At 42.3% G+C, this 11,439-nt stretch overlaps 2 protein-coding genes across 2 annotated transcripts; both read left to right on the top strand.

Annotated features, from left to right (window-relative positions):
- On the top strand, positions 1-3,547 carry LOC135593943 (EIN3-binding F-box protein 1-like). The gene is made up of 2 exons (XM_065084297.1): positions 1-161; positions 816-3,547. The coding sequence occupies exons 1-2, from the start codon at positions 137-139 to the stop codon at positions 2,753-2,755; spliced, it is 1,965 nt and encodes a 654-aa protein (XP_064940369.1). The 5' UTR covers positions 1-136; the 3' UTR covers positions 2,756-3,547.
- A 3,987-nt stretch (positions 3,548-7,534) lies between these two features.
- On the top strand, positions 7,535-8,448 carry LOC135594426 (HMG-Y-related protein A-like). Its single transcript, XM_065084811.1, has 2 exons — positions 7,535-7,757; positions 7,833-8,448. The coding sequence occupies exons 1-2, from the start codon at positions 7,704-7,706 to the stop codon at positions 8,298-8,300; spliced, it is 522 nt and encodes a 173-aa protein (XP_064940883.1). The 5' UTR covers positions 7,535-7,703; the 3' UTR covers positions 8,301-8,448.
- The last annotated feature ends 2,991 nt before the right edge of the window (positions 8,449-11,439 follow it).

Raw genomic sequence — 11,439 nt, 5'->3', positions numbered from 1 at the left:
CTGTATGGGATTTTGTGATGCTCCCCGAGGTCTTTAACGTTCCAGTGGTGCATTTTTTCTCCTTGATCAGCTACACGTTGCTGTTCCTGGTGGTCGGATCCGGATCTCCGGGGTTGCTCCTCCTCCGTTTGTGCTCATGGCGGCGCTCGTCAAATATGGAGGTAATCCCTCTTCCCTGCTCTCAGTTCGTTAATTTGTGATTTAATTGACATGAAGTCGATGGCTTTTGCGTTTTGATCTACTCTATCCTTGCTATTTTCTGTTAATATGATGGATTTCAGGAGCCCCTTTCTGGATCAGAGGGTCCTTTTGCTAGTTATAGTTGGTTATGAGGACTTTAGACTTTGTTTGAAGGCGAGACTTGTTAAATTAGATTAAGAGATATTAGATCATATGTTCTCTGTTTTTTTGCTATTCGGTACTATCATCTTGTTGTCATTTCAACTTCTGATCCGATTTTTGTTCGATAACCCTTAAATATTCAGTAAATTTTGCTTCATTTTGATTCTCTTTTGCGAACTCTTTGGTTCTTGTTGTGCTTTGGAGAGCAAATCTCCATGATTTCGCTATTCAGTGTTGTCTAGATTTAGGGATTTTTCACAAGTTACATAAGGTACTGCTCAAAGTAAATTCGGAAACAAATGGGGAATCAAGGGCACAAGATGGCATCTTGTTGTGCTCGACTCCTGGATTGTACTTCCTTTAAATCTCCTGCTGATTTTTTATGCGTTTTCTTGATAATTGTATTTGTATCTTAGATCAGATTTAGATCCTCTTTTGGAACTCACCATCATCCTCCTTTCTTGGTCTTGCAGGCAACGATGATATCTGCCCTGGCCCTTTTTACTCGAATCTCACTGATTCGAGCCTTCTCCTTTCTCTTGGTCAAAAGGCTGATGTCTACGGCCCCCCTTGCAAGAGATATCGGGTCACGGCACCTCTTATCTTCAGAGCTGGAGAAAAGGTCATAGACGAAGAGAAACAGCCCCGATCGATCGACACCCTTCCTGACGAGTGCCTCTTTGAGATCCTCAGGCGGTTGCCCGGAGATAAGGAGAGGAGCAACTCTGCTTGTGTCTCCAAGCACTGGCTTATGCTTGTTAGCAGCATCCGTTCTTCAGAGCTTGCTGCTTGCAATAAGGCCTGCGATGAATCTGTGAAGAACCCCTCGCTGTTCCTGAATAATGATGTGATTGTCGATGAACAGGAAAGCGAGAACAATGGGTATCTCACCAGGTGCTTGGATGCAGAGGAAGCTACGGATATTAGACTTGCTTCTATTGCCCTTGGAACCTGTAGTCGTGGTGGGCTAGGCAAGCTTTCCATCCGAGGAAGCAATTCAACTCGTGTTACTGATGTTGGGCTTTCTGCTATTGCTCGTGGTTGCCCTTCCCTACGGGTTCTATCTATGTGGAAGGTACCCTTTGTCACTGATGTTGGCCTATCTGAGATTGCCAATGGATGCCCATTGTTGGAAAAGCTTGACCTCTGCCAGTGTCCACTGATTTCAGACAAGGGCTTGATAGCTGTTGCTCAGAAGTGCCCTGACTTAACATCTTTGTCAATTAAATCTTGTTCGAGAATTGGCAATGAAGGTCTGCAGGCTATTGGTCGTTGCTGTCCAAAACTAAAATCTGTAACTATAAATGACTGTCTGCAGGTTGGTGACAAAGGAATTGCAAGCTTGGTTTCTTCAGCCTCTTCTTCCTTGGAAAGGATAAGACTTCGGACCTTGAATATCAGTGATATTGCTCTTGCAGTCATTGGACACTATGGGAAGAATGTAATCGACCTATCTCTCACTGAGCTTCAGGATGTGAATGAAAAGGGATTTTGGGTTATGGGAAATACTCATGGCTTACAAAAGTTGAAGTCCATCAGTATCAACTGTTGCAATGGGCTTACTGATACTGCCTTGCAAGCTATTGCCAAGGGTTCCCCCTTCCTGAAGCAGCTCTTTGTTTGCAAATCTTGCTACCTGTCTGATGCTGGTTTGATAGCATTTGCTGGAACAGCAAAGGCACTTGAGGGTTTGCACCTTGAGGATTGTAACCATATCACTCTTATGGGCATCCTTGGTGCTCTTTTGAAGCGCAGTGCAGAATTGAAGTCACTAAGTTTGGTGAGATGCTTGGGCCTCAAAGACATATCTTTTGAATTTTCACAACTGCCGTCATGCATGTCACTTAGGTCCCTGACTATCCAAGACTGTCCAGGAGTCACTAGTGCTAGCATACAAGTGGTAGGGAGGATCTGCCCCCAGTTACAGAATATAGATTTGAGTGGTCAAGTTGGGGTAACTGATGAATCGCTCATCCCACTGATCGAGAGTTCTGAGGTGGGCTTTGTGGAGATCAATCTGACCGGTTGTGTTAACGTAACAGATGACTTGGTAACTATGCTGATCAAGGTACATGGAAGTAGTCTGAAGATGCTTAATCTTCATGGTTGTAGGAAGATCACTGATAGAAGCCTTCTGGCAATTACAGAAAGTTGCTCTGTGCTTGATGACCTTGATTTGTCAAGTTGTTCAGTAAGTGATTATGGTGTGGCACTCCTGGCATCAGCAAGGCAGCTTAACTTGCATATCCTCTCTCTTGCAAGTTGCTCACAGGTTACACTGAAGAGTCTGCCATTCTTGGGAAACTTGGGGCTTTCCATCGTGGGCCTAAATCTTCAGGACTGCAGCTTGATCAGTGCCCATGGGCTGAGGTTGCTTGAGGAGAAGCTATGGTGGTGTGATATCATTTCCTAGTTGAGTTGAAGTACAAAAAAATGGTCAGGGGAATCTCTTGGTAGTCCAATCATTAGTCAATCATGAAATCCAGCACCATGATTGATTGTGAACAGCAGCAATCTATTTCTGTTTAGTTTTTGGCTCGTGCCTCTGGCCGTAAGCTTTCGCCTTGCTCGAAGATTTTGGTTGTCTTCCATGGACCATTGGCCTATCTTGTATTTTTTGCAGATTGTTCTCCTTTCACAGGAAAACTCTGTTTGGGGGGTTTGGCAGTCTTTAACTGGCTGGCTATCCCCCATTTTGGCCTTGGTTTGTGAGATCACAACCATATCTAACCTTGAGTCAAGTTGTTGCTCAATTATGAGCCTAGTTAGCTCATATGTGCTCTATGTTTTTCATATGGTCATGGTTATGTATCATCAGGGAAGCATCATACATTGCTTGCTTCTATGGTTTGTTTTAGCCAAATCCTATATTGGCAATGCCCGGCAGGGCGAACTTGTGTCCAAATGTTTCGGGTCTGTCAGTCCTTAGAGTTGTTCCAGTCTGGGCTTCATGTCCTAACGAGTCATTTGAGTCTATTCTCCTCTTCAGTATGGGTCTTTGGTTGGTTGCTTCTTGCACAGTTCTGTTTGGATGCCCGAGATTCAAGGGATTTGGTTATCGGCAGCTGATAGCTAAAAGCATGCCATGACAACCATGTTTGGTTGTTTTTTGTTCACCAAATCCTACTTTTGCAGGCTGATTCGGGAGGACTGTAATATCTGCAACCTTTCTGTAATGAATGAATAAAATCCTGTGTATGCATGATCTCTCTGACTTCTTTGGCACCTGTAGTTCTGACATCCTACAGTGACTAAATGGTCTGGTTGGGTTACCTTTCTGGCTTGTTTGGTGTTGTAATGGATATCTGTTTGCATCATTTGCCTACAGAGTTAGTGGTGGAAGTGGCACCAACCTTTGTTCCTGGTTGTTGCCGGTGCTTTCTGGATTTGGGTGGCTATGGATAATGTAATGGCCAAGGTTGCTCCATCCAAAGTAGTCTGAAGTTGCCTTCCGATGATGGTGATGCCAAAGTTCCTTCTCATCTTCTATCCACCATCTCTTATCCCCACACCTCTCGTGTTTGAAGATTGGAAAGAGCACAATCATGACTTGCTTTCGAATCGAAACTTCTTGCGCTAGGTCAACTGAACCATACAGCAAACTGAGAAAAGTGATCATCATAGGTAAAGAGCACAGGAAGAGGAGTTGACGAAAACCTGACTTCATATGGTAGCCATTCAAATGCCGACCTCACATGGTGGCTTCTGCAGAACCCATAAACAAGCTTCAAAAGTCAAATGATCTAAACATATCGAGCCTCTCCATTCTTCCTAAACCTGAATCAGAAACAATATGATGTTGTCAGAGGCAAACAATGAGATAAAACAAATCAGATGCTGTAACTCACCTCATATGTTACTGTCAGAACCAACTGTCTGTTGTTTTAGATTTAATATCTATATTAGGTCGCATGATTTAGTGGGCAGATGAATCTGCTTTCAACCTCCAAATCATTACTTATTACCATCTACCATACTGAGTGCTCTTCTCAGAACTTTACGAGTTACCTCAAACCATGGCTATGCTGAACTCCTCCTTTGAACAATCTAAAGCTTTCGATCTCAACGCTACAATGACAAAATTCTCAAACTAAACGAAGACTTTTCTACTCGACAAAGTATTCCGAGTAAGCAAGCAAGACAGCTGGATTCTACAAGGTTTTGGTAGTACACACATGAACATACAAGTATATTAATCCGGAGATTCTTGAGATCTACATATCATTCTTCAATTCCAGTCACAAAGAATGGAACAAGGAACGAGATACCAAGAGCCCTCAGCAGCCATGTCACTGCTCTTATCACCTTCCATGGAAACATCGGCTAGTGGTGCAAAGGGTTGGGCCCCGTCGGAACTAGTCGCTTCTCGACGCCATACCGAGGATCGATTTCGTCGCCACCGCTGGGATCAACGAGCGACGTTTTCTGGCTTTGGTTGTGCCGATGGTGATGGTGATGGTGCCTTGCATGACTGGTTGCAGCGACATCAAGCTTCGCCAACAACATCTTCCTGGGGATGGACGAGGTATTGGCGTGCGAAGACTGCAGCGAGCTCGGACCGCGAAGCAGCAGCAGGAGGAGGGAGAGGCATAAAAGGAGAGCAGCAAGAGGGGATCTCCTCATGGCAACGGAGGAGGACAAGAAGAGAAGCGCTGGTGGAATGAGGAAGAGGCCATGGTGCAATTAATGAGATCCAACGTAGATGGCAGCAGATGTTTGACAGCGTAAGCTTGGCAGCCAACTAAGAAAAGGCGGTACATTTGCGTAGCTGCGACTCCATTTGCGGAGTTACTTTAATCCAGGTTGAGTCTTTCGGGCCTGCTATTGCGGGGAGGAGGAAGAAGGCCATCGCATTGGTCAATGGTGGATCGAACTTTCCTTGACGTTGAAGCAACAGCGGCGCACGCAGTTGACAAACCTCACATACTCATCCGGGTGTATGCATGGCACTGGGTTTGAGGGTTGACTTCCTACATCGCAACCACTGCCGCTGCCACTTTGGCCGGCCTTGCTTTAAGTATGCAACGCCACTGTTTACAGATCACACGGGGATTCACATTGCTCTTTGCTGGCCATCTGTTCTTCTCCCAAAACAGATATGAATCTATAAAACAAGAAAGTACGACGAGTCCACCAAATCTGAGCTAAGTTTCTCAGCTCAGATCGTAATCACAGAAACTATGAAAGAGATAGAAGAAGATGATACACTAACAAGATGACATAAAACCCATGGAAGCTTAGCATTCTCGTTCAAGCATAGCTTTTGGATACAGTAAGTGAAGACTGAATTCTTCTGCTTCATGCATGTATGTGTTGTAGTGATCATTCAAATTATATTTTCTGCAACACAAGAAGTATAAAATTAGCATCTCCTCTGTCGATTTCTGATAAGCTGTGTCATGAGTTGGGAACATTCTTGTTGCAGTTTCTTGGTTTTATCTTCTGTGAGGAACCCCAGGCTGATGCAACTTTAACTTGGAGATGATAGCTGCATAATATTCAACATTGAAATCTGTGATGCATATATATCATTAATATTATTGCTGATATGCAATTATCTTCCCGGTGAAACGTGAAGGGTGTATGCATGGTGTGAGTCCTCATTTATCCACTATATATATATCCAGTTTTCTGCTCATAAATTGCTGATGCATGACAAAAATCTTATCCACCTTCAAATGATGGAAGCAGTGGGAGGAGTAGAGAGAGAGAGGGAGAGCGACTTCTTGGATGAATGGTGTGAACTTGGTTGGTTTGGTTCGAGATCAAAGCTGCTTATAATATATCTCATTTCTCTGGAATAGTCTTCTCTTGCATTGGGTGGTGTGAGGGAGATGAGCATACCAAACGACATGTTTGAACCTCATCGTGCAGGTTTTCAGCTGCTTCACCTCCAAATCTCTCTCAAAGTTGACACATACATACTGTTCTCCATTTGCAAGCTTAGACTTATCATTTGCTGGAACAGCAGCAAGCTGGAGATAGTATGTTGTCATTGATGATAAAAATGAAGACCTTAGCTAAGGAATTCCTCTTGACACCTAATACTACTCCTAATGCCAGTTTAAATACCAAAGCCTCACATGAAGACTTTTCTCAAGTCTTCTAGACAGACAAGGAAATGGTTTAATGCCAACTTACCCTCATATATCACAGGACACCTAATCTCCAACACTGCTCCTAACTATTATTATTCTAAAAGATTCTAAGTAGGAGAGAAGACACTATTAGTACATTTCCTATTCCTTACTGGATGGTATTAGTCTCATAGTTCACATTAATCCTTCACAACTTCTGTACTGACGGTCTCATTATCTGTATAGTATCTCAACATAATCTCATTGTAATTATCTCAACATAGTAATCAACAAAAAGAAACTTAGATATGGAAAAAAATCACCAAATAAGGGTGTGATGGATACATGTAATACATGTTTTGAATCCTGTCATAATTTAAAGTAACAACTAATGCCTCGGAAGAAGTTAGAATTTTCATGCTATGGATCACATTATGAAGATTGAAAGTCAGAGAAGAAGCTGTCAATCTCATTCGATATTAATGTAATTTAAATATTATTATACTAACGGTAAGGAACGAATGTCCCGTGACTGTTGAGTCAGTACGGCTTAGTCCATGAGTCGATGTCGGGAGCCTCCTGCCGGTTGAATTGGTTGTCGGAGCTGATTAGATCCTCGAGTTGGGGGGTGGGTTGGTTGATGACTCGTCATGGGGGCGTCGGTCTGCGACTCCCGAGGTTGGGCTGCCGCAAAAATAACCTTCGTCGGGTGATTCCCGACTTTGGCTCCTCCAACAAGCAAGTCAGTAATCTCTTTTTTTTTTTTTTTTTTTTGGAGACCGGGATAGAGGTCTTTATACTACCGTGAGAGGGTCGATCTTATGTGGATTAACGTGATGGACACAATATAACATCAATACGGATTCTGGCTTAACGTGCGGGGGTGTTACCATCCCGGGATTGCCAGGATCAGACATGTCGAATAGTGTCTTGGGGGTACGAGTTCCGACGTGGCGTGTGGCATCAGCTTTGACGTGTCCTGAGGATAAAACATACATTTTCACTAATAATAATATCAAATATAATGATATTATATAATATAATTTAACAGTTTTAGTATTTTTAATCCGCTTTTGTTTAATTAGTGTTAGCCTCCCTCGCTCGCTCGCTTTCCCATTCGTCCGCACTGCCGATCCCCAAATGTAGACGTCTCCGTCCCAATTATTACTCCCCAAAACAGTAGCAGAGGCAGCAGTCGTCTCTCTCTCTCTCTCTCTCTCTCTCTCTCACTCACACGCGCACACACACACACACAGTCTCTCTCTCTGTTCTTACAGTCCAACAATGGCCACAGAAGAAGAAGATCCGCGGACCCACTCCCTCCCTCCGTACCCTCAGGTACACTTCTCTGCTCCCTAAGCCGTAACCCTAACCCTAATTCATCATCATCAGCGTCTCTTTGCCTTTCGTCAGATGATACTGGCTGCGGTCGCAGCTTCCGGCGACAAGGATGGGACGAGCATGTCGGCGATCGCCGAGTACGTGGAGTCGTCCTACGAAGGCCAGCTCCCGCCGTCGCACGCCTCGCAACTGGCCGCACACCTCGCCCGCATGACCGAGGCCGGCGAGCTCCTCCTGGTCGGCAGCGGCTACTTCCGCCCTGGGCCAGAGGCACCTCCGCCCGTCAAGCGCCGCCGCGGCCGGCCGCCCAAGCCCAAGCTCCCCGACCCAGCTGGCCCCGCCGATGCGGCCCCGAGGCGGCGTGGCCGGCCGCCGAAACCAGTCGATCCCCTGGCCCCCGCCAAGATCCCCCGGCCGCGCGGCCGACCCCCCAAGCGCGCCGCCGATGGTCCGGATCCGGGTCAGCCGGGTTTGACCAAGAGACCGAGGGGCCGGCCGCCTAAAGTTAGGCAGCAGTTTACTGAAGTGGGATTTGTCTGAGTGATTGGGCTATGAAATTGCTAATTATTTGGACAAATGACGTTTTCTTCCTGGAATCAAGTTGATGGGAATGGAGGGGACGTGGGTTTCTTGTATGTTGTACAAGACCATCAGGTAAGTGTTTTATTGACTCCAATGCTTCATGCTCTGATGCCTTCTTTCTTCATAAAAAAGACTAGTCTTTTATGTTACTGTTTTTTAATTTAGAACAGAAGATATCTCTTGTTATTTGGGCATATTGCTTATATGCTAATTACAAGAAATTCATGTGATGTTAGCATGAAAGAAAAGTGAGTTCTCGTTAACGTTTGCTTCTTCAAGAAAAGAGTAGTGGAAGACTTGGATTAATTTGGAATTCCTGAATGATTCTAGATTGTCTATATGATTTTTCTTGTGGTGGTCTTTTGAAATAAAATACAGATTTAAATATTTGGAGTTTATATAATAATGGCATACCTACTTGGAAATTCTCTTGCATTCAGCCAAAACATATTAGTTCGTTCAGCTTGAACTTGGATATGCTCCGACACTTGTTCGAGAATCCTACAAGATGACAATTGTATCATAAGTATGTTCTTATTTTAGCACTGAAATATTTATTGCTTTACTGTCTTGAAACTTTTTTGAGTATTTTTAAATCTGTATTGCTCTTTTGAGTTGTGATTTTGTGTTGAACTTCTGATAAGATTTCTAGACTATGTAGAATTTATGCCGCATGCGAGAACTGTAACTTCAGCACTATAGTATCAATAAGTGAATGAGAAGTTCCAAACATTTAAAGACTTCAAAAATGTTGGTTAGATTTTATATTTAACCTGAAGAAGGTATGGCTTATGGTATTATGGAAAATTGAGCAAAATAGAGACAGTTATGCAGATGGTTGTGCAATTATCAGAATGTTGGACAATTAAGAGAGAACATATTCAAAGGATAGTGTTACCAAGGTGATGGTGGTGCATGTAGTCCGATAGTTTGACTGAGAAGGGACAATCCAAGACGAGATACTTTGACCATTCATTCTGCATGTTAAACAGAGGCCACTGGTTGGTGAAGCCAAAGTAAATGTGGTTAAGCTATGGATCGTCTCTCCTAGTGAGTTTCTGCAGGAAAGTGGCAATTCTCTGGGCCACAGGAAAAAAAAGAACCCACTCTCCACCTAGCATTGTTGTAATCAAATTTCATAAACGAAGTACTGAAGGACTCATTTGGAGAAGGGCTTAGAAGAAAAGAAAATTAATCTTTCTTACAAGAAGGATGGTTTCTTTTTCATGTGCTTAATATTCAAATTTGAGTAGATTGATAATTACATGATCGCTAGACAAGAGTAACAATGAAAATTGTCTGAGTGATCACGATTTACTTAGAATAGTTTCTATGTTTTAGTCATAATCATTACAATAGTATTTGGTTCTTGATCTATCAAATATTACCATTGCAAAAAATTACAGGGTGACATAAAAGCCTCTAATTTGCCTTGCGCTGGTGATGTAGCATCCTGAAATACTATGTATAACTTAGAAATCCCACCCATTCTTTTACTAGGTGATTGCGGTGAAATCATATTGGTAGTTGTGAAGCATGTTTTTGTGACCATACAGATATTCGAGATACTATAAGATGCAAAAACTTGTTAGATGTCTCCTCAATGTGTTTAATACTTTGTTTAGACATTCTATCTCAAACAAGTTGAATGGTTAAACAATATATGGAGGTGTACTAACTAAATCTTCATTTAGAACGAATCCATGTCTTTCAAAAGACTGGATTCAAAAGGGTTATTTTCACTCTCTTCATGCTTAATAATATGGATGAAATGAATGAGATCATCAGAACATCACTTTTGGGTAATTCTGGATATCTATTTATGTAGTCCTATGGAATATGTCCTAGTTTGCTGCTAACCAAAAATTTATGGCACTTTAGCTTAAATAAATAAAAAAATTATGGCAGCTCTGATGAGCAAAGTCTTATTCTGTTGGTTTTAGTTTGAGCATTAATGTTAGTCTTAATTTGTTAAATTTGACCAATATGAGTCAGGTTTAGTTCAGGATATGATATTAGTTTGGATTCTGAAGTTTGGCAATCATTAGTTTGATTCTGATGTGCCATCTTTATAATGCGACGGTCGATTAGTTTTTATTGTATCTTTTGGCTGCTGAAGGTTTTTATTTATTGCTTAATAATCTGCCAAGATCTGTCCCATAGTTTTTCTAAAACTAACCCGAGCTCTGAATAAATACCTGGCTGATTCAACTCTGACATGATCTTTGAGGCCAGCAATCCTCTCATCTTCTGCACTTTAACACTTGTTTTGGCCTCCTCTTCTTTTCCTCCACAGTAAGAAATAGCTATTGTTATCATCTTGTTTTTCTACTTCTATTTTCCTCTCTCTCTAACCCTTTTGGTCAGCCTTTTCCAGGCTTCTCTATTTGCTCTTCTCTCTTAAGGCCAGCCAAAATTCTTAGATATAAAGTCTGTTGTACTGTAATGCTCCTGCCTCCTTCACCCTGTTCTATTAACAGCAGATCAACATCACAACTCTATGGTTGGAGGCTCTTCCTTGACTGTTGATATCATTTCCTCCATCCTAATTGTAGACTTCTCTCTTTGATGTTGCATAAAGCTAGAAAATATCAACCAAACAACATCATCATGAAAAATCACATTCCCTGTTTGTTTGCTCTCTTGGAAAACAAGTGATGTATTTAGTGAAAATACGGTGTTGAGACCGCATGAATGCATGCATCACTTTGTAGGAAGCATTCCTTCAGTGGAAATGCTTAAACACAGTGATCATAGGAAAAGAATTTATCAGGGTTAGGTTGCTTCTTCATGACCCTACATGATCAGTGATCATAGGAAAAAAGAATCCTTTGACTTATCATGTTGAATATAAGCCAATTTACTGCTTGATATGAGTATATTTTCTGTAAACATAATTTTCAAAATTGACATGTGAGATAACATATTGAATCTTGCAAGGTGGAATTCTCCCATCTATCTGAATGTTCTTAATATGGCAGGAATCTGTCTCAAGTTGGACTCATTACAAGTCCCCATTCCGATGCTTTAGCCTTTTAAGTAGACCTCTGCCTTGCAAAACTTCACATTGTTAATGGATTCTGCTGTAGCTATATCT

This window comes from Musa acuminata, chromosome BXJ1-9, assembly GCF_036884655.1.
Source record: "Musa acuminata AAA Group cultivar baxijiao chromosome BXJ1-9, Cavendish_Baxijiao_AAA, whole genome shotgun sequence".
Classification (NCBI taxonomy): domain Eukaryota; kingdom Viridiplantae; phylum Streptophyta; class Magnoliopsida; order Zingiberales; family Musaceae; genus Musa; species Musa acuminata.
This window is presented reverse-complemented; position numbering and strand designations above follow the sequence as displayed.

Excerpts from the sequence above, each read along its gene's own strand:
- LOC135593943 (XM_065084297.1), top strand. The coding sequence starts at position 137 with ATGGCGGCGCTCGTCAAATATGGAG. Across the intron at positions 162-815 it reads GGCGCTCGTCAAATATGGAG|GCAACGATGATATCTGCCCT; the intron begins GTAATCCCTCTT and ends TTGGTCTTGCAG.
- LOC135594426 (XM_065084811.1), top strand. The coding sequence starts at position 7,704 with ATGGCCACAGAAGAAGAAGATCCGCGGACCCACTCCCTCCCTCCGTAC. Across the intron at positions 7,758-7,832 it reads CCCTCCCTCCGTACCCTCAG|ATGATACTGGCTGCGGTCGC; the intron begins GTACACTTCTCT and ends GCCTTTCGTCAG.